Here is a 23,420-nt window from a genome sequence, read left to right on the forward strand (position 1 = left end):
ACGTCGCTTAGCATCATGCGCTGATAACGACTGTCACGGCAGATCAAATATTTAAGATCCCCGACGACTCCCACGCAAAGTACCGTGATTGCTTAAAGTCTCGTTCGCGCCCACCATTTGCATTAATAGTAAGAAATGTCAAAGGAATTCTTGGTTAAGTAAAAGCTTCTGTTGATCAGAGCCATTATGTGACCTGGTATACAGATATAATCAAGGATAAAGAGAATATGTGTTATTTGGTACATCTAGGGGTTGAAGAACGCTAAAAAGACATAGGAAAGCACTTGCATACATTCAACATGCTGCGAGTTAAACAATAATTGGGTGCAGCCTTCGATCACTGTCAATAACAATTTTAAGAGAATTTAAAAAGAGACTCAGAGGCCAAGTATACTAAAGCTCTGATACTTACCCGGGGCTTTCTCCTACACCATAAACACATTTAAATCCAACGCTGTCCTCCCACGGTCTGCCGTTCAGCCGAGGTGATCCCCAGTAACAGGCTCATTCGATGCCAGTCCGGATCTACTGCGCATGCGCAGACCTCCAGCGCATGCGCAGTAAACCCAGACTGACGTCACTGAGCCAGTTACCAGGGCTCAACGTGGCTGAACGGCAGACCGCGGGAGGACGGCGTGGGACTTAGACGTGTTTGTGGGACGGGAGGAAGCCCCAGGTAAGTATCAGAGCTTTAGTATACTTCATCCTTTAGTATACTTCATCTCTGAGTCTCTTAAGTCTCGAGTTTTCACTTTTTCATCAAGATAAAGAAAAGTAGATGAGAACTGATCTCACCACATCCCCCTTCATTATCAAGCATTGTGCCAATTCAGCTGCATATCGTCAGGTCAAAAAATATTTGAACAAAGACAACTTTTTTCTAATTTTAGTTCAGTACATTACTACATTGAAATTTAAATGAAACCACTGAAATGAATTTGAAGTACAAACTGTGAGCTTTAATTCAGTGGGGTGAACAAAGCGATTGCATAAAAATGTGAGGCAACTAAAGCATTTTTTTTACCCAATCCCTTCATTTAAAGGGGAACTGAAGAGAGAGGTATATGGAGGCTGTCCTGTTTATTTCTTTTTAATCAATACCAGTTGCCTGGCAGCCCTGCTGGTCTATTTCTCTGCAGTAGTATCTGATTAAAACCAGAAACAAGCATGCAGCTAGTCTTGTCAGATCAGACTTATAAGTCTGAACCACTGAAACACCTGATCTGCTGCATGCTTGTTCAGGGGCTATGGCTAATAGTATTAGAGGCAGAGGATCAGCAGGGCTGCCAGACAACTGGTATTGTCTAAAAGGAAATAAACATGACAGCCTTCATATACCTCTCTCTTCAGTTCCCCTTTAAGTGGCTCAAAAGTAATTGGACAATTGACTCAAAGGCTGTTTCATGGACAGGTGTGGGCAAGTTCATTGTTATGTCATTATCAATTGGGCAGATAAAAGGCCTCTTTACAAAGATATGAGATAATTAATTGTATCTGTAATACAGTTAAGAAATCAAACATTAATAAAAAATAAATGTTCATATTGTTCAGTACAGGAAGAGTTAAACTTCAGTTCTCTATGCAAAATAGCGTCTCTGAGCAATTCGACCCACTGGGTCAAATACAGTTCTGTTTTCTGAAGCACTTAAACAGCCAATAAACAGAAAGGCCCAGTGCACATCAAAAACCTCTAGCAGATCCGCAAAACGCTAGAGGTTTTTGAAGCAGATTTTCAGAGCGATTCTAGGCATGTTTTAGAGAGGTTTTCTAAACATGCCTAGTGTTTTCTGGAGCGTTTTTGTGTAACAGATGTAATACAGTGGGTTGCAAAAGTGTTCGGCCCCCTTGAAGTTTTCCACATTTTGTCATATTACTGCCACAAACCTGAATCAATTTTATTAGAATTCCACATGAAAGACCAACACAAAGTGCTGTACATGTGAGAAGTGGAACGAACATCATACATGATTCCAAACATTTTTTTACAAATAAATAACTGCAAAGTGGTGTGTGCATAATTATTCGGCCCCCTTTAATCTGAGTGCAGTCAGTTGCCTATAGACATTGCCTGATGAGTGCTAATGACTAAATAGAGTGCACCCGTGTGTAATCTAATGTCAGTACAAATACAGCTGCTCTGTGAGGGCCTCAGAGGTTGTCTAAGAGAATATTGGGAGCAACAACTCAGTGAAGTCCAAAGAACACACAAGACAGGTCAGGGATCAAGTTATTGAGAAATTTAAAGCAGGCTTAGGCTACAAAAAGATTTCCAAAGCCTTGAACATCCCACGGAGCACTGGTTAAGCGATCATTCAGAAATGGAACGAGTATGGCACAACTGTACACCTACCAAGACAAGGCCATCCACCTAAACTCACAGGCCGAACAAGGAGAACGCTGATCAGAAATGCAGTCAAGAGGCCCATGGTGACTCTGGACGAGCTGCAGAGATCTACAGCTCAGGTGGGAGACTCTGTCCATAGGACAACTATTAGTCATGCACTGTACAAAGTTGGCCTTTATGGAAGAGTGGCAAGAAGAAAGGCATTGTTAACAGAAAAGCATAAGAAGTCCCGTTTGCAGTTTGCCACAAGCCATGTGGGGGACGCAGTAACCATGTGGAAGAAGGTGCTCTGGTCAGATGAGACCAAAATGGAACTTTTTGGCCAAAATGCAAAACGCTATGTGTGGCAGAAAACGAACACTGCACATCACTCTGAACACACCATCCCCTCTGTCAAATATGATGGTGGCAGAATCATGCTCTGGGGGTGCTTCTCTTCAGCAGGGACAGGGAAGCTGGTCAGAGTTGATGGGAAGATGGATGGAGCCAAATACAGGGCAAACTTGGAAGAAAACCTCTTGGAGACTGCAAAAGACTGGAGACTGGGGCGGAGGTTCACCTTCCAGCAGGACAATGACCCTAAACATAAAGCCAGGGCAACAATGGAATGGTTTAAAACAAAACATATCTATGTGTTAGAATGGCCCAGTCAAAGTCCAGATCTAAATCCAATCGAGAATCTGTGGCAAGATCTGAAAACTGCTGTTCACAAATGCTGTCCATCTAATCTGACTGAGCTGGAGCTGTTTTGCAAAGAAGAATGGGCAAGGATTTCAGTCTCTAGATGTGCAAAGCTGGTAGAGACATACCCTAAAAGACTGGCAGCTGTAATTGCAGCAAAAGGTGGTTCTACAAAGTATTGACTCAGGGGGCCGAATAATTACGCACACCCCACTTTGCAGTTATTGATTTGTAAAAAATGTTTGGAATGATGTATGATTTTCGATCCACTTCTCACATGTACACCACTTTGTATTGGTCTTTCACGTGGAATTCCAATAAAATTATTGCATGTTTGTAGCAGTAATGTGACAAAATGTGGAAAACTTCAAGGGGCCGAATACTTTTGCAACCCACTGTATATTGTTACAGTACAGCTGTTACTGAACAGCTACTGTAACAAAAACGCCTGGAAAACCGCTCTGATCTAGCATTTTTCAGAACGGTTTTCCACTTTCCTATTCTTTAACATTGAGGCAGAAACGCCTCAGAAATCATTCAAAACATTGAGGTCAGAAATCCAAAAAATGCTGCAGCCCGGGAGTTTGCGTTTCTGGAAAAATGAGCCGCTCTGGTGTGCACCACCCCATTCACTTTCATTAGCCAAGCGGTTTTCCCCCTGCAAGCGTTTTAAAAAACGCTCCAGAACCGCTCCGGTGTCCACCAGCCCCAAGAGACAGCTTGTGATAAGGTTTTACTGCTGGAATGTTCAAAGGGTCATTGTTTCTTCTTTGTTTATAGCTTAAAAGAGAGTGTGCTTTTAAAACTGCAACTGTGACAGTATGATGCAATGTTATAAAAAAAACAAAAACCTATATAACTGAAAATAAAAATATGAGACTTATAGGAAGTTCTATTCATTATCTGTACTACACATACAATTCATTGTATTATACTTTTTTTTTTTGCTTCAGATTTGCTTTAACCTGCTGAGCGGTCTGGACGAGCTCAGCTCGTCCAACACCGCCAGAGGCTGCCGCTCAGGCCCTGCTGGGCCGATTTTCGTCAAATAAAAAGCAGCACACGCAGCCGGCACTTTGCCAGCCGCGTGTGCTGCCTGATCGCCGCCGCTTTGCGGCGATCCGCCGCGAGCAGCGGCGAAAGAGGGTCCATCCAGCCGCCTGAGCCCAGCGTAGCCGGAACAAAAAGTTCCGGCCAGCGCTAAGGGCTGGATCGGAGGCGGCTGACGTCAGGACGTCGGCTGATGTCGATGACGTCACTCCGCTCGTCGCTATGGCGACGATGTAAGCAAAACAAGGAAGGCCGCTCATTGCGGCCTTCCTTGTTTATTCTGGGCGCCGGAGGCGATCGGAAGAACGCCTCCGGAGCGCCCTCTAGTGGGCTTTCATGCAGCCAACTTTCAGTTGGCTGCATGAAATAGTTTTTTTTTAATTTAAAAAAAACCCTTCCGCAGCCACCCTGGCGATTTAATCAGAACGCCAGGGTGGTTAAATGAGTTTGCCCCTTAGCTTTAGTCCATGTCACATCACCTTTTATTTAATTTTGTACATCTACCATACTGTTGTGAACAGCCATGTGCTCAAAGATTCCCGAGATGGGGTACTTATTTTCTCAACCCAGTTACTATTGTGAGCTTACAGATACAATGCCTGCCTGTATCTATCCTCTCAGGGGATATTAACATCTCTTTTTAAGTTGCCTGTATGGGTGGAATATTGGTATTAGGAAAGTCCTCTATTGTGTTAGGCTCATTCTGCATCTTCTATTCCCCCACAGTAGTGTGGCTTGTAGTTATGTCTGAGGCCTGGGATCACCTGTCCATTGCTTGGTCTTTGCTGGGATCCTATGGTCAGAGTTGAGGAGACTGAGAAATGCATCTACTGCTCTCCTCCTGCCGATGTATATGTCTGCTCCCTTGTATTGTGAACTATGACAATTGCTGCTGTATGATCACTGCTGTTCAAGCCAATGTAATTTTGGGAAATCCAGACAAGATGCTTAGTGAAGAAATTGATGTTCCTTCAGCTAGTCAGGTCCCTACTTTCTCTTGGGGGCCATATCTTGGTCCAGGAAGTTCTCATGCTGCACTTTACCGTAAACTGCAGGTAAAAAAGGCAGCATTGCAGGACTCCATGAAATTGCAAAAGGCTTTATTCCATGTTAAAAGTGCATTTCAAAACAAGGTGTGTCCAAAGGGAGGTAGGTGCCCAGTGATAAATGGAACATTAGCTACACCGTTCATCCCCAGGCACCAAACCCATTCTCACTCCATTTGTTGCACACACCCTTTTTTGGATTGCCTGATGCACTTTTAATGTGGAATAAAGCCTTTTGCAATTTCCTGGAGTCCTGTATGCCACCTCCTGTTTTTTTTTTTTTTTTTTTTGCCTGAAGTTTACATCTTATGCATTTTGTGGTACCCAGACTGAGCAATTGCCTATCACTGGCATACACTGAGGAGTGCTGCTGCCCCAGTCCAGTCCTGCCAAAAGCCTGGATGGTGTACGTGTGTCGATTTTCCTTCCATTTATTTTACAGTAAATATTCTGCTGGGAGGTTTCTGCAGGGAGCAATATGTGGAGATCAGTATAGAGTTTCCTGTCAGCAGACACACACCTCCCCACAGGCAGCAACCACATATATTACCGTATATACTCGCATACAAGCCGAATTTTTGACCACCAAAAAGGGGGTCAAAAGTTGGGGGGTCGGCTTGTATGCGAGTCTTTCCTGGTGGTCCGCCGCTCCCCCCGCGGCCGCCGCCGCTGCTATTACTTGTTTAGGCAGTGGCTTCCTCTTCCGCGGCGCTTCCTCTTCCCCGCTCTCATGCGCGTATGAAGGAAGGAGCGGTTCCCCTGGTAACGGCGATACAGATCGCCGCTACAGGGAGCCGTGCTCTTTCCTGCCCCCTGCATCGTCACAGCAGCAGCGCTGGGCGCGCTGCTGTGATCACTTCATACGCGCATGACAACGGGGAAGAGGAAGCCGCTGCCTAAACAGGTAATAGCAGCGGGGGGAGCGGGGAGCTATACTGGCCACTACCTACCTATACTGGGCACTATACTGGCCACTACCTACCTATACTGGGCGCTATACTGGGCACTATACTAGCTATACTGGGGCACTACCTACCTATACTGGGCACTATACTAGCTAAACTGGGCACTTTACTAGCTATACTGGGAACTATACTAGCTATACTGGGGCACTATACTAGCTATACTGGGCACTATACTAGCTATACTGGGGCACTATACTAGCTATACTGGGGCACTATACTAGCTATACTGGGGCACTATACTAGCTATACTGGGCACTATGCTAGCTATACTGGGCACTATACTAGCTATACTGGGGCACTACCTACCTATACTGGACACTTTACTAGCTATACTGGGCACTATACTAGCTATACTGGACACTACCTACCTATACTGGGCACTATACTGGCTATACTGGGCACTATACTGGCTATACTGGGCACTATACTGGCTATACTGGGCACTATACTAGCTAAACTGGGCACTATACTAGCTATACTGGGGCACTACCTACCCATACTGGGCACTATACTAGCTATACTGGGACACACTGGGGGGATCACGCGGCCTGCACCAATCCAGCATTTCCTACCCCCGGCTTATATGGGGGTCAATCATTTTTCCCTGGTTTTTCAGGTAAAAGTTGGGGAGTCGGCTTATATGCGGGTCGGCTTATATACGAGTATATACGGTAATTAGTATGCATGAACATGCACGCGCAAACGCACACTGCACTGAAATTGGGACAATACTTTTTTGAAGAAAAATAGGGCATATGGCCCAACCTTCCTACCGTTAAGATAAACACTGTAGCCATTGCCTGAAGCATGTTAGCCTATAGAGATCACCACAATTAGTGAATAAGTAATGGAACATTGTGTGGCCATACACAGGCACACATTTCTCAATACAGGTGCATTTGCTGCTTATTTCATAAATTATACCCCCTCAGTATATCTGCCTAATGATAACAAATATCAATCTCCCACTTTCTCCCTGGCTTTTACTTCCTCCACTTTTGAAATGGGGATGTCACAGGAAGTAGAAATATTGGATCATTTTCATGTATTCATAGCAAGATAAAGGGACATTGTACTTAAAAAAATTGTGTGACTATGGCAGCACAATTGTTTTTGTTTGTCATTTGTTCAAAAGGGTAATGCAATATTTGTTAAACATACTATTCTAAGCATATGGGATGAACAGTACAGATGTACATAGGAGGAGTATTTGATGGACTTGTAATAGGGAACGTATTTTATACAGGGCTAAACTGAAGAAAGTAGCTCAGACTAACACAGCTTCTGTATATTTCCCCCCAGCTCTGTGACTGCAACGCTTGCTTATTAATGGAATATAAAGTGACAGCAACCGGTTGTGCGTGTCAGCAGGTAAGACAGATCTACAATGGAGGCATTATGAAGCTCTTTCAAATGGCAGTAGCTCCCTTTCTTTCTCCTTTTCACTTTTTTTATTTCCCTTTCATTCAATGGTCACTTTCTCAAAGAAAATAAACGTCACCTAACATGAACCAGACAACAGAAGGCATGTCAATCATTCCACTTAAAACAGACAAAACGGTAGTTATTGTCTGAGTGACTATGGAAAGTACCCTGATTAGAGTGCCTTCAACACCAGCTCACAAACAGAAAATTAAATAAACCGCCAGCTCTTCATAGATTGTATAACAAACAAGAACATTCATAAAAGAAGTTCTAATAAGAAAAAGGCACAGTTCAGTTTTTAAAAGTGTAATGTTCTCATTTTTAAAGTGAATAGCAAAGGTTTTTTTTTCTTGGTCAGTGTCACACTTACTGCTCCTGGAATCCAGTGGTGACTCTTTCATTGTCGGTGGACGCCGTTCCGGTAGACTTCTGGGATTGGCGTCCTCGGATGGCATGGACGCGTGTTGCTGGGCGCGTGCCCTTAGCTCAATTATGCTGGCGTAGGAGGGCGTGGTCACAACACTTCTTATCTCTGGTGGAGTAGTCCTAGGGGTCATGACCAGGTGAACACCAAGTAGCAAAGTAGTCCGCCACCCATTAGGGGTGCCGGCCCATCATCCCTTGCAAAGTGTGCTGGTGAAGACCCCTGCTCACTTAGACTCCACGTCTGGGAGTGCCCGGATCTCTCACCAGTGCCGAAATCAACAGAACACTGATAGTCAGTCTCTCATGGTTCCCCTTCTCTATTAAATTAAAAACACCCTGCTCCAGCTCCCCAAAAAACTAATACTTTCTTAAAGGACTTCCGAGGCCAAAATGACAAAAATCACTCTTTACCTTTATCTTAGCAGAATCCACGGAGGACACCATCCGCGCCCTCCGCTCCGTTCCGCCGCCAATCCATTCTTTTCATTGCCCCCAGGCCTGGTTCCGACCCCACCGAACGGGTCGCATCTGATTCCACTCATAAGATGGCCGTCGCTTTGAGCCGCGGCTGCGCAGTACACTTCGTCTCGAGTGCGACTGCGCAGCCTTTAGCCCTCCACCAGCCGCGTACTGGGTCCCAGCATCCTCCTAAGTGTACGTCGGGTGCGCTCACATCACTGCGCCCGACGTACGCTCAGGAGGATGCCGGGACCCAGTACACGGCTGGAGGAGGGCTAAAGGCTGCGCAGTTGCACTCGTGGCAAAGCGTACTGCGCAGCCGCGGCTCAAGGCGGCGGCCATCTTATGAGTGGAATCAGATGCGACCCGTTCGGTGGGGTCGGGACCAGGCCTGGGGGCAATAAAAAGAATGGATTGGCGGTGGAATGGAGCGGAGGGCGCGGATGGCGTCCTCCGTGAATTCTGCTAAGATAAAGGTTAAGAGCGATTTTTGTCCTTTTGGCCTCAGGAAGTCCTTTAATCTCCAGTGAGTTTCTCCCTTTGCACATACATTGTTTTGAATTGCATTTCCTATGAGCGCTTTCTGCCAGAGTTCTGCTATCTTCTTGAGATGGGTTGAGCATTTTCCTGTATGCATCCCACACCTTCCTCCCTTCCCAGTACTCAGTGGGACAGAAGCTGTTAAAGCTATTGTCCCACCCTCCCACTATTTTCTGTGGACGGTGGCTCATGACTTCAGTGTAGAAATGTATGGCATTGTGGGATGCAGTGCAGGGGGCTTCAGATGGGGGCAGTGCTTGCATGCCACTCATCACTGCCATGCCTCAGTGTCACATGTTGGGCAATTACCCATAATGGCATCCGTGTCAGAGCACAGGAACAGGGCGATGTGCGGAGAAGCAGTGCCTCCACCTAGGGGTGGGTTGATGGTGGTAGAGAGGTTGTCACATGACCTAAGCAAGCAGTGGAGGCCACCGGCCATTGGCAACAGTATATGACTCAGAATAAAAGTTACCCATAATTCTCATAAGTCTAGGTCATTAGTTCATAAATCTGCACAAAGAAGGAAGTAGCATTTCTTAAATCTCTGAGCACTCCTCTTACTGCAATGACACTTTTATTCTACAGGCATCAGAAATCAGCAACTAACCACTGATGTAATCACTCCCATCTCAGCAGCAATGATGCTAGGCAACTACAGCAGTGGAACACAGGAAGCCCCGTCTCAGTGACCAAGGAAACACCACAGCCATTTCAGGTAACAGTGTTTAGTAGAATATTTAAAATACATACAAATTATTTCACATAAATTGTTTTTGTTTCTGAAGGAAAATGAAATAAGCATTAAAGATATTTGTAATAAAATATTTCTGTTAATGCCTGCTAGCTTAATTGAGCATGTATGATTATTGTTGTTAATCAAGGAGAAGGACCCAAATGCAAGATCAATTTAGTATATTTTACGAGGCATTACAGAATTTCAGTCTTCTTAATATATCTCACCAATAGCCTATTAAGCTGAAAAACGATTTAAATAGAGAGACTGATACATAGGATTAATTCAGATTAAGCATGGAATACCAATATGTATTGTAATTTACATAAAAAAGAACTTTTAATTTGCTATGAGTTTTATTCCCTCAAGTCATTAGAATTATTCAAGATGCATATGGCTCTTACAATTCAGACACCTTCTAACTTATGTTTTCATTCTAAAATGCTAAATAACATTTAATGAAATTAAATGAACCATACCAGTGATGTGCAACACACATGATGCAAAAACATATAATCAGTAGCCTACATTGAAAACTACACATTAAGACAATTTTTTAATTCTGTCAAATTGAAGTAATCAAAGTGAAGGATGTGAGAATCCGCTCAGCTGCCTGCACAGGCAGGCAGCCTTTTGACCATGGTTTAGGTTTGCTTGCTGCAGGACTCAGGAAAGGAGACCTTCTGTCAGTTGTGCAGCTTGTGTTGCTGAGGGATTTGCATACATTAGTCATGCAAATCCGTTACCTGCCTTCTTTTGATGACTGGCACTATAAAAGCATTCTGCTCCCAGAATGCTTTGCTGGACATTTCCCTTCCATGGTCTGTTCCTGATGGACACTGCTGGAGTGTCAGCCATTGCTATCTAGTATAGTTAATTCCTGGGGGTTGCTTTAGGCTCCCCTTCTAGCCCAGTCAGGTTGTATTATCTGTTTTGCCTGTTCCGTCTGTCTTGTGTTTGGATCGCACAAGCCCTAGCGTTAGCGGCTGTGGATCCTTCTGATTGAGTCTGGAGTGTAGGTTGGAACAGCGGTTGTTTCTGCCTACCTCATCTGTTCTGTCTGCCGTGTGTTTGGATCGCACTCGCCCTAGCGCTAGTGCTGGGGATCCTTCTGTTCTGTCTCCTGGGATCACGCTAGCTACTTTTCGCTAGCGCTGGGGATCCTTCTGTTCTGTCTTCTGGGATCGCACTAGCCACTTTTCGCTAGCGCTGGGGATCCTTCTGTTCTGCTACTCTGTCTCCTGGGATCGCGCTAGCTACTTTTCGCTAGCGCTGGGGATCCTTCTGTTCTGTCTTCTGGGATCGCGCTAGCCACTTTTAGCTAGCGCTGGGGATCCTTCTGTCGCTTGTCCCTGTTTTCGTGTGTCTGTCTTGTCTGCTGCGCTTGCTGGAGGCTCGGTGAGGTAACCGTTAAGCAAGCGCTCGCGTCCTCTGTTTCATGTTTGTCTGTTAATGGTTAGTTAGGCGTGCTTGTCTCTATTGTGCTTATCACGTGGAGACCGCGCATAACCGCGTGCACTGTTGCGAATGAGTGCGGTGTTCGCGGTTAGCTAGCATTTGTTATTTTCCGTATCTCCTTATTGTATTATTTGCTGTGCCTTTGCTACTCTCGTGCTCCGCCTTGCTGTAACCTTGTGTCACGTCTGGCGATCGCACCTCTCGCGATCGCGTTCCTGCTTCTTATCTGCTGTGGTGTGTGCACAGTCGCGGGTTGGCGACTAATTTTATGCACACACACACAATCTGTCTCTGTGCTCACTCTCAATCGCTTCTCTTGCGATTGCGTTTCTTCCCTTCATACAATTCCTGTCTGGCGTGTGTGGTAGGGCAGAGGAGCTGTTCCTCTGCACTCCACAGCTCCACCTGCCAACAGGTATTTCCCTCTGCAGGTGCATAGCACCTAGCCTGGGTGTCCTCAATTATACGCTTGTGGAGCAAATCCGCCGCGTCAGCGCACGTCTGGTGCGCTGACCACGGAGACGATTCCGCAATCGTTACAAAGGATAAGGAAAAAGCAGACAAGCTCAAAATTAAGCCAAACATCTCCAATAAAAGAACCAATAGAGAGCCTTGAAAAGCAGACAGGCGGAGCTTTACCTGACCTTAAAGGACCTCTGTCGTGAAAATCTTAAAATTTAAAACATATGTAAACATATACAATTAAGAAGTATGTTTCTTCCAGAGTAAAATGAGCCATAATTTACTTTTCTCCTATGTTGCTGTCACTTACAGTAGGTAGTAGAAATCTGAAAGAACCAACAGGTTTTGGACTAGCCCATCTCCTCATGGGGGTTCACAGGGATTTCCTTATTTTCAAAATGCACTTAGTGAATGGCAGTTGCTCCGTCCAACGACCAAAAAAAGTGTACAGTGAGCAGGGAGGCTGGTCAGCATCTTTGTATAAATCTTTTTCAGGGAGTGTCTTTATAAAGAATAAAGGTCATGCTGAGAATCCCCTATGGAGAGATGAACTAGCCAAAAATCTGTCGGTAATGTCAGATTTCTATTACTTACTGTAAATGCCAGAAACATAGTAGAGAAGAAGTCTCTGGCTCATTTTGCTCAGGAAGAAAGATACTTCTTATTTGTATGTGTTTTAAATTTTAAGATTTTCGCGACAGTTCCTCTTTAAGGGTCTGCCAAAAAGAACAGTTGAAAGCTGATGTTATTCAGCATCTACCATCTACTGAACTAATCTCTATTATTAGATAACCTTAAATTATAAGTGGTAAAAATATTTTTCAAAATCCTGCTAACCTGTGACACAATGGAAATGTATACTCCAAGTAAAATTATTTAACTAAGTGGATGTAAGTAGTAGGCAGTGTATGTTGCCACCATTAGACAGCAGTGAAGACAGGAGAGATAAAGGACTTTTGCTATCAATAGCTTTACAACCCAAAGTCATGTGAGGCCCCAAGAGCAATAAATGAGCTTTTATGGACATATTTCCAGACTGTTTATGAATATGCTGCTGATGCCACAAAACACAGAATGGTATTTATTCTGCATCCTCCGGATATCTGGTCAATGCATTTGTATTTTTGTGTCTCTTGTTCTGCAGCAGGCAATGCTGATTTCCAATGTGGAGGTGAATGGCAGCCTCCATGTGGGTCTCTGGCATGTTTATTTATTACAATGCATCTCATCCATTTAGGATTTTAGTACAGTCCAAGTTGATAAACAGGAAGCGTGTCATAGCTCAGCAAACTAATTTACCACCTTGGTCATCAGACTCTCTATATAGCTGGGTTCACAGTGGTCAGTTCCATAATGCACACATTTTAACCACTTTAGCCGCGCAGACGTGAGCCTGCTGCTACATCTGCAGCCATGTAATGCTCACGTCTGTGCGGTTTGGAGGGTTGTGCGCTTCTGCCCGCATGATCACGATGCTGCCAGCAACAGGAGGGATTAGTGGCAGGGGACAAAAGTCCCTTGAGCCAATCTGTACATGTTCGCTGAGAATGATCACTGTTTTTGTTCAAAAACAGTGATCATTCTCAATTGGTGCCACCAGGCTTCCTCTCGCTCGCTGATTTCCACTGCCGATTGTTAGATTATTGAATGGGAACATTGTTTCCATTCATTCAACTCCCTGCAGGCCACCATGATCGCAGGCATGAATGGATGCCTGCATCACTTCCATAGTTACAATGTAACAACACATTACTTCCTATAGTATAGTATACTTATTGTACGTGAATAGGAAGTACTGCGCGAGGACATCTTGTGGCCAAATAGTAAAATTACACCTACATACAAAAGGAAATACATTTTTTAATATGGATGTCAAGAGGGTATATTATTATTAAATTAAGGGCTGTTGATTAGTGATGGATGTAAAACTGAAAAAATGCACCTTTATTTCTGAAATAAATATTATCAACATGCATTTTACTAGGTATATAATTTAAACAATAACCGGGACAAATGGGCAAATAAAATGTGTGCTTTTTATCCACAGTATCACATTTTATTTAATAAAAACCTGAGAAATAATGAATCTTTTAAATTTTTTTCATATTATTTCTGTTAAAATGCATTTAGAATAAAATAATTCTTAATTTACCATCCAAAGAAAGCCTAATTGGTGGCGGAAAAAACAAGGTATAGATCATTTTGTTGTATAAAGTTATTGGGGAATGAATGGGATCAGTGCTGAAATGTGAAAATTCCTCTCGTCCATAAGGTGAAAACAACCTGCGGGTTGAAGTGGTTAATGAGTATGAACTGCAATGGAGACTCGCCATGGATTTTAACAAAAAGCCTGCATGCAGCGAGTTAGAATAACATGATCAGTTACAACACAGTACTGTGAACTGTAGCAAGTGGGTGGATTCCGCTACACCTCGGACACCAAGATGGTGCTGGAACCAGGCGACTTGACCCAAATATGCAGAGAAAACGGAAGAAGTTCCGCACGAAATCTTGTGTTCAATCGAGTCCCAACTTTATTGATACAGGTAAAAAGCCATACAGTCAAGGAGCTGAAAATCAATAAAGTTGGGACTCGATTGAACACAAGATTTCGTGAGGAACTTCTTCCGTTTCCACTGTGAACTGTCCCATATAATTGTATGGGCAGTGAGTTGACATACAGAGTTATTCTGCAACGAAACGGTGAACTAGCCCTACTGCAAAGTCTACTTTTCATTATGTATATACAACTCAGGTCATAGCAGTCTCCGGAATGAGGGGCTTTCATAAGGCTAGAACAGTTTTAATGTTAAGGCAAATACTATTCACCACTTTGGCTGAAATGAGATGAATATAAAGAAAAGGCAATGAAATAAAATCATAAAAGCCTAAGCTAATAATAAAATTGGTAGAATTCCTTGGCATGAGAACCCTATAATTTACTGCCTTGAAAAGGTGTCATGTCATAGTAAAAAAGCCTTATGAGAGCTAACTGCTTTAAAGATGATTTAACTAATATGTATCTATGCTTTGAATGCGATTTTAGTATAATTTTTCCATTCTGAAACTTACTTGTTGACTCTAGTCGTTTGATATCACGAGATGTCTCCAGGAAATACTTCCTCAGGAAGTAAAATACAATCACAAGAGGAAGCAATGGTATCAATATCCAAGGAATGATAGCAATGGCAACAGCAATCACACCTAAAATTTGCAAAAACACCTAAAAAAAAAAAAGGCATTCAAAAAGAATACAACAAAAGTTTGTATTATAAATACATTTGTGGAGACAACATTTTACCCATAAACATCATCAACCAAGTAAAACAAATTATAATAGTATTCGGAGGGTAAAGGAAATGTAACCTATGCTAGGAGCTACATATAAATATAATTTTTTTTCATTTGTATCCTCAGTTGGTTTTTCTGTAGTGATTAATGGGTGGGTGGGGGGTTGTGCCATAACACTGTGACAATGTTGTCATAATGATTTTTAACAATGTGGTGACTTACTGAGACTTGCAACATTTTTTTCAGATGTTGTTTAAATATTTAAACTTTGAAAAACGTATGGATTATAGTCTCAAAGCGCTTACCTTCTTTTTGCCTACGATAAAGTAGTCCCGTGGTTAGGGGACTGATATTTCATATATTAACCAACCATCAGTTAAGCACTTTTTTTTTTTTACAATTCCAGTTAAGCATTTTTAAAGGGAAATAAAATGGCAGCAGAACTGCGACAGTCATTTCAGGTTTTCTTTAACAAATCTTTTGAGCAAAAAAAAAAAAAAAATAACGACCATGAAAACAGCTCTAAATTGCCACAATACTAGTCAATGTAAAAATGCTATCTAATTATAGCTAATTAATACGCATAATAGCAGTGGTTTAATATTAATTTACAACTACAGTCAAGACTTTATTCTACTGTTTAATCAATCATAGCAAGTCTAAGCTATCACTCAAGTTCCCTCATGGAAGCATGAAAAGGGGAATGGAATAGGGTGTAAAGCACTCACTGGGCAATAAAATCGGCCAAGCAATTTTTTTAATACATTGCCAGGTGCCAACTTTAATTGAATCAGGCATTGTCATCATTGTCTGATTTTAGAACTCGCAGTTCAGGAAAAGGATATGACCATTTTTTTTTAGAACACTGTTCTTTGCTTTGAAATACTGTGTCCCTCCCACTTGAGGGATATGGGGGTCCCCAGGCCTTACAGTAGTGATGATGGGAAGATTTGACCAAGAGACAAATCTCCCTCTAATCAAATTTGATTGGAGAAAGATCTGTTGGCTGCCCATATAGCACAGGCCGATTCCCGATTCATTTGATTCTGAAATCGATCCGGGAATAGCTTTGTGACGCTGCATCTGCTGCCTCGCTGGACCAACTCTGTTTACCTACTGTTCAATATGCCCAATACATTAACTGTCCATGTCCACCGCTGGCTCCGTCTATACACATGCCCTACGTGGTTGCTGGAGTAACGTGGGTGCATGTGTGACATCACACACACGCCCACGTGTACACCGGCAACCACACGAGGCGCGTGTATAGATGGAGGATGGAGCCTGGAGCATGCGGCGCCCACGGACAGGTAATGTATGGTGCACTGGGGGGACGGACCTTGAACATTAGGGGGGTTTTATCACTCAACCCGATATCGCTCACCATTACCGCCATGCACCTGGTCGACCATGACGACCCAAAATCTTGCAGCATGTCTGATCGACATGCTCAGCCCGAAAATTGGTCGCATCATCAATCAGGCATGCACTTGTGGCATCGATTTTCATCCAATTCGATAATACTGTAATTACCAAATCAGATGGTCGAAGGGCCACCAAGTCGCTAGATATATGGGTACCTTTAGTTTTCTGACATCCATTCAATACTGCCAACACAAATTAGTGAAACATTCAAATAGCATTAATTCTAATTTACTTTTTTATTACTTATTTTCATTTATCTTCTTTACTGTAACGTACAAGCAGAATTATACTTAAATCTAATGAAAAATTTTCCATCCAAATCCGCAGCAATTCAAATTTTTTCAAACGCTAAATGAAAACATTTCCTGCAGTAGTATTCAGTATGTAGGTAACATCTTCATAATTTTCTTTCCCTCTTCAAAAACTGGCACTTTACTTTTAGTCATATCTACTGCACATTCTAGAAGCAAATCCTCACACTTCATTCCTAGCTGTGCATAGTCTAGTTGTTTTGACCACATGATCTACAGAATAAAAGCAAATAAAGATATGCTTCATATTTTGCTATTGAAATGTATACAGTGGGCCTGGAGGGGATTGTTTTTTATTCATCAACAAATCTGGAGTTTCAACTTAATTTCAAAAGAGTCTAAAATAATTGTGATTTTGTTCTACGCCCACATAAAATGTATTATTTGAGTAGTAGGACAAGTATTGCTGACAGCAAACTGGCAAGACATACTGCAAGTTAAAACAATCCTCGACAGAAGAGAATCTTATTGCTACTGTAGCTATAAATTAGCATCTCTCTACCAGTATTCCAATTTCCCATGCACCATCAATCTTCCAATTTGACAGTTTGTAAGGATATTTATTTAATTAAACAAAAGCAAAACCACCTCCCATATAACCTAGATTCTGTATTTCAAAGGATGAAGAGATTATAGTGTTAAAATGATAGCCTTGTTTAGTCCCAGAGTGCTTCGATTAGCCTCTTGTTAACGTTTAATGGTACTATTGTTGCTCTCATGCTGTGAATGACAAATTAGGCCTTTGACTACAAGCAGAGCAGGCTTGCAGATTTCAAACTGATTAACTGCCATGGTTCCTCTTCTCTTTGTGCTCCTGTTTTTGGGAAAGTTCTCAAGCCAAAGTACTAGAAAGAAAACCAACAGCTGAATCTGATATTTTAAAACCAGTGTACAGCCCCTGGATATAAAGATCTGGAAGTGCAGAGTAAATGTATAGCAATCCCATGATAACAACATATCAGTAATGCAATTTATGGTACTAAATGCACTTTGATTTCAAAGAGGTTTTACTGACAATATATTAAAACTTTGTGATATAGGCAAATTCTTTCCTCTATAGAGGGTGTTAATGGGTTAATTATACATATGAATTATACAGGAAGAGGGAGATCAGCTTAGCTAAGAAAGACATATAGACGTTAGATTCAATAAAAAAAAAAAACTAATCAGAATCCAATAGAATTAGGAAAAAGCCTTCATGTTTGAGCATTTTGACAACTGAACATTGAGCATGCAGTGCAAGACCATTCCATAAGAGATCAAATGGGGATAGAGACTTCAGATCCCATCTCTGCCGAGATCTGATTTAATACTGAATGGGGCAATATGGCAAGTTGGTAAGTGCTCGATATCCTATAGATAATTTCCCACAATCTTCTCTTCATGTACATTATTTCTCATTAACCAACAGGGCAGGCAATAATTTTTTGGCATTATCACATGACAGGGCCCCATTAGAACAAAGAAGCAAGCTTTTTATGGTCAAACATACATTTTTGATGCAAACAGATACTATCTAATTCCTTTTTACTGTCCTATAGTCATATTACAGTACTGAGTTTAAATCCAGACCTCAATGAACAGAAGCTGGTGCAAACATGGACAGAAAGTTATTAATACCCCCAACAAACAGTAGATTATGCAAGAGATGACTGATGCTTACAACCAATATGTTGTAAGCCTCTCGCAGGGCCCTCCTCCCTTGAGTTCCCAACTTGATTATGCACCCTCATTGTAGGGCACCGCACTCATGGACTTGAACTACTATTGTTACCAAATACATTCACCCCCATGGCATCATGGCATGATCTTGTTTACTGTGTCTTAGTCTGTGCTCCTTGAATGTCCTACCTTGTATATTAAAATGGATCCGAGATAAACTTTTACTCATTGCATAATTGTGTTCCTTTCATATAATTTATAGGGCATTCCTCAAGCCAAATACTTTTTTTTGTTTTGTTTTAACACTCTAATTTCCCTATAAACTAAACAAGCCTCGCCCACAGCTCCTTTTGTGCCTTGGCACTGTAGCAAGGGCTTATGGGAGCTCAGTCTGGGCAGGAGGAGGAGTAGGTTATTAGCCATTAATTTCAGAGGCAGAGGGGAGGTGGGAGGAAGAAAGCGGACTGAATTTACCCACAGGCAAGCTGATAGCATCTCCAGCCTTCAGCCTGTGACAATGTGACAAACAGAACATGGCTGCTGTCATTGTATCACAGGAATAAATAATCATACACTTTTGAAGCTGTTTGCAGCTATATCTGCTGTGTAAACTATCTAAACTTTAGATAAGATATATAGACAAGTTACTTTTTATAGTTAGTTTTTCATCTCGGATCCGCTTTAACCCCTTTATCTTTGTACAGTGCTGCGTAATAGGTTTATAAATGCAATAAATAATAACATTAATAAGTATTTAGCTTGGCTTTTATTGAGGACTAAGCCATTATGCTGTAATGAAAGTTGCCATCCCAAGTCCTACATTTTTGACGTTGTGACGCCATGGTTTTCCAAAAGATTCCAAGGTGTGAGGAAGAAGCATTTGTGTTCTTTCTAAGATAATAATATACAGTAATTATTTTGTTTCTTAACTACATCTACAGAGAATGAAACATGGCTCTATTTTTAGGCCTGGTGAGATTTGGCAGGCTGGTTAATTTGCTGTCCTGTTCTATGTGAAGGGTTGTCTTGGCTGTCTGGTTTATTGCTAAGTAAGAGTACTGATTGATCTTCAGGGAATGTGAATTTTAGGATTTATGAGCTTAAACTAGCTATTTTACCCCAATAAATTGAAGAGAAGGGGCAGGTTCACCATATGTGAATTCTAAAAGTATTTTAGCAGGTTACCTGTCGTTGCAAAGAAAACTGGGAATTGAAAATTTGTATTTAAATGCAAGAAATATCTCCAACTGTATAAAATTTGATTTAAAAAGTCAACTAAGGCCTCTTGTACACTACATGTGATTCTGATTTTTTTATACGATCCGATTTTTTATTCCAATTAAAAATGTTGTGCATGCTGCTACTTTTTTTTATTGGAATCAAAAGTTGAATTGTATAAAAAAAAATCGAAATTGCATGTAGTGTGCAAGAGGCCTGAATAATTATTTTAATGTTCACTACCGAATTAGCAGATAACGTATAAACAATGTAAAACTTAGCATTCTACAGCAACACAATTTTGTAAAATCTAGAAACATGGTGAACCATTTTGCCAACTAAGTATTAAAGACCAGAAAAACAACAGTTTCTTTTGAATTTCTATGAAAAGTATCCACAAAGATAAAAAATGATATTCACCTTGCCATGCTTTGTCTGGAGTAACTCTGAAATGGTCTCAACTAAAGGCTCATAAACATACTAGTTGGATGTCGTCCGCTGGGGATCAGGACCTGTTCCCTAGAGCGATATCGCTGGGCTGAGACTGTATAGATGCATATTTAGCCTGCAGGCTATTGACACACTCTACTGCAAACCGGGGAGCAGAGGGCCCCGAGTGGCACTGGTGTGATGTCACGTACCAGGCGGGGCGAGAATGGAGAAAGAAGCTATCAGCCATTGCTTGGCTGAATTTATCTGTCTGGCAGGTCGCTGGCTGGGCAGCGGTCAGGGCTGCTCTACACACAGATTATTGCCAGAGGTTGTTACTGGCCCACTCAGTTAACTTTAATCTAGTATGCATACAGGCCTTAGTTTGTACAAAGGACAACTACTAGCTGCCCTCGCTACGGTCTGATAACCACCAGATGCAAACGTATGACACTACATCAGACTTCATCAACACTGGCTCGTCATTAACATACAGCCCTAAAAAAGTTTATCAAACAAGGATGTCTGTGTAAAGGGGCCCATACACTGTGTAAAGGGGCCCATACACTGGTCGTTTTCAGCCGTTGATCGATCGATCAATTCTATATAATCAACTGATCAGAAATCGATACTTTCAAATCTATCGATTGGTCGATCTGTCAATCAATTTCGATGATTTGATCTATCTGACAGGATGGAAGATCTAGGTCGATCTGCTGCTGGTAGCAGATCCATGGCTCATAGAGTTGCATTGGATCTAATGGTCCAATAATGCATTTAGATCGATTTCCAATAGATTTAATTCTAAAATCTATTGGAAATCGGTTCCTAGTGTGTGGCACACATCAGATAGATTCTTGTCAGATTCGACTTGACAGGCATCTGAAAGAAATGTATCTGATGGTTGAATCTGCTGCAAATCTATAAGTGTATGGCCACCCTTATTCTGCTGGTTGAAATGCCCCAAGTGTGGCCAGATGTATGTCCCTGTATGTCCAAATGCCCTCTTATATTTGTGACTGGCATTATGTAGCTGCAGCTTGAAAAAAGACAACCTGCACACAACTTTGCCATGATTATCAAAATTATGCTTCTTCATGTTAATGTCGTTACTTATTCAAACATCAGAGCATTATTTTTTTATTTTATACTTTTTACATGTGCAACAAAACATTTGTGCTTGGTTCTGTGAATATACGGAAGGCTTTTTTTAAGTCCTCCTAACAGATTGCCAGAAGAAAAAAGGACCAAGTCATTGTTAAAAGAAAATTCTTTCTACACACTTTCCCTGACATTTCCAAACAATAAAATGCAAGGGTCAGTGGTAGAGAAACAAGGCACGGCAGTTCCAGTCTTTTGCTCTTATGAAAGTGAATGACCTCAGCTATTATTCCTGTCTTAAGCACTTTTTGTTCTTGGTGTCCAGATGCAAGAGCGATTCTTTCTGAGAAATAGCTCTGGACAGCTCCTTCACATTTCCCTTTTCCTTAGTGTTTTCACTTCATAAAGCTGCAGTCAATGCATTTTGTGTGTGGTGAGGACAAGCAGGGAGGGGAATGGCACATTCACTGGTGGTCTGAGCCATACCCTTCAATACTGGCTCAAGTAGTCCCAGGATTAGGCTTTTGTCTGTGAAGAAAGCATCTGAAAAGTCAGTTATTTAAAATTAGTCAAGCTGTTGATTTTAAAATAAAGGCTTTTTAGATCTGCTTTCTTTAATAAATCACTAGATGTTTTTGAGGGCAGCTGTAGGACACTTCACATATTCTCCATGAACTTCCTGCCAATGCTTCTCTAATAGGAATGCATTTTAATGCAGGAAGAAAAAGGTAATATACTTTTTCCTTTTAATTACCAGAAACTAAATTTGTAAAAAAAAAAAAAAAAAAAAAAAAAAAAAAGAATAGCTATTTAGGTCAACATTTGAATTTATAACAGTATTACCTTCAGGCTAATATTAATTCACAATAGGACGTCTTTAAACAACATATCTCACAGAGAAGTTAATATTTTCCATTACAATACATCTAACAGGTAAAGCAAGTGCCTCAAAACAAACATGAGAACATTTTAGAGGATGAAACCCTCTGGGATGGGGGGCAAAGGCTGTTCAGGAGTGTCTCTAGCCTCCTGATATGTTCCTATGCGAGGGGTGGGGGGGTCGGTGGGTGCCAACAGAGGGGTACATGACAAAGCACACAGGACAAGCATGGTGAGTGCGAGCCGAGTTGATCAGCCAGTTAATTGCTGGCTGAGGCACATAGGGAAGTCGGGGGGGGGGGGGGGCACTATATGCATGCTAGATTCTTGGCATAGGCAGCCTTGACCCGGAGTCTTAGCTGAGAACTCTTTAGTGCGAGTACAAGACTTTAGTTTAGATTCAAGAGTTACAAGCAGTAGTTCTTTATAAATCATTATGATTGTTCAGATCAAGAAAATCTCAGTTGTGGTTTTAAGAAGAAAAGTGTCATGTGCACTGCTCACAATGGCATACTAGAAACTCACAAAGTTATTTTGGGTCATTGCCATAAAGGTGTTCGCGCTCCCGAATATGGCTGCAGCTATGGTTTGCAAATAGCTGCCATTGCTTTTTTTTTTTTTTTTGTGGCTTTTCACATTGAGGAAAAGGGGGTATGCCTTGCAAAGCAAAAAAGCCATTTCCCACAATGTAAAGCATCCTTGTCCTAAAAGGAGCTCTTCCTCAATGCTGGTGCCCAAGAGAAGGTGGCGATAATGCAATGAAGGGAACATATGTGGTTATCTGGTCACCCCCTTAAAGTGCACCCGAGGCGATATGCGACATGATGAGAGAAACATGTGTATGTAGAATGCAAAACCAGGCTGTTTTACTTGCTTTTTGCTGCCTGGAAGTGTTACATCACTAATAAGCAAAGTACAGCCATAAACGTTTTCTTGGCAGAATACAACCTCTGAGAGCAGAGGGAGATAGGAAAAAGTCAATAGTTCAGGTATTTTAACTCGGGGACACTTAATAAGCGGCCACTGAGCAGAGACAACAAACATTCAATTCAGTTCGTAAATGTTTAAATATAAAATAAAACCAAGATATATCTAAAAAGTCATTTTTAGGAGTAAGAAGATTAATAAAAGACTACGATCTAGGGCACTGACGATCGCCAACAACACTTCACACCCAGACCACTGCTACTTCAGTCTGCTTCCATTGGGTCGGAGGCTTTGGGCCATCCCCACAAAGACCACAAGACACAAACTCTTTCTTCCCCTCTGCTGTCAGCCTCCTTAATTCCCTCTACATACTTCCATCAGTGCAATCCTCAACGAGCTGCGGCCCGGGTTCTGTCACTGGTTGATACGCCCATCCAGTCAACAGGCCCACAAGACTACTGTTGGTTACCTTATGTCACTTTTAGGACTGTGGAATTTTATAATAATGTATAATGTAATGTATGATGCGATGATATATGATGTAAACTGACGCTCCTGTTGGTTGCTGCTATCTACAGTGGCTTG

The 23,420-nt window shown here is 41.9% G+C and overlaps 1 protein-coding gene across 2 annotated transcripts in view; it reads right to left on the bottom strand.

The window, feature by feature from the left end:
- Positions 1-23,420, bottom strand: part of ABCC4 (ATP binding cassette subfamily C member 4 (PEL blood group)) — a 418,547-nt gene that overhangs the window by 95,677 nt on the left and 299,450 nt on the right. For both annotated transcript variants that reach the window (XM_068267922.1, XM_068267923.1), the window contains one exon: positions 14,665-14,815. In XM_068267922.1, coding sequence (XP_068124023.1) covers positions 14,665-14,815 — 151 coding nt within the window. The remainder of the gene's footprint in view (positions 1-14,664; positions 14,816-23,420) is intronic.

The sequence above is a fragment of the Hyperolius riggenbachi genome, chromosome 2, assembly GCF_040937935.1.
Source record: "Hyperolius riggenbachi isolate aHypRig1 chromosome 2, aHypRig1.pri, whole genome shotgun sequence".
Classification (NCBI taxonomy): Eukaryota; Metazoa; Chordata; class Amphibia; order Anura; family Hyperoliidae; genus Hyperolius; species Hyperolius riggenbachi.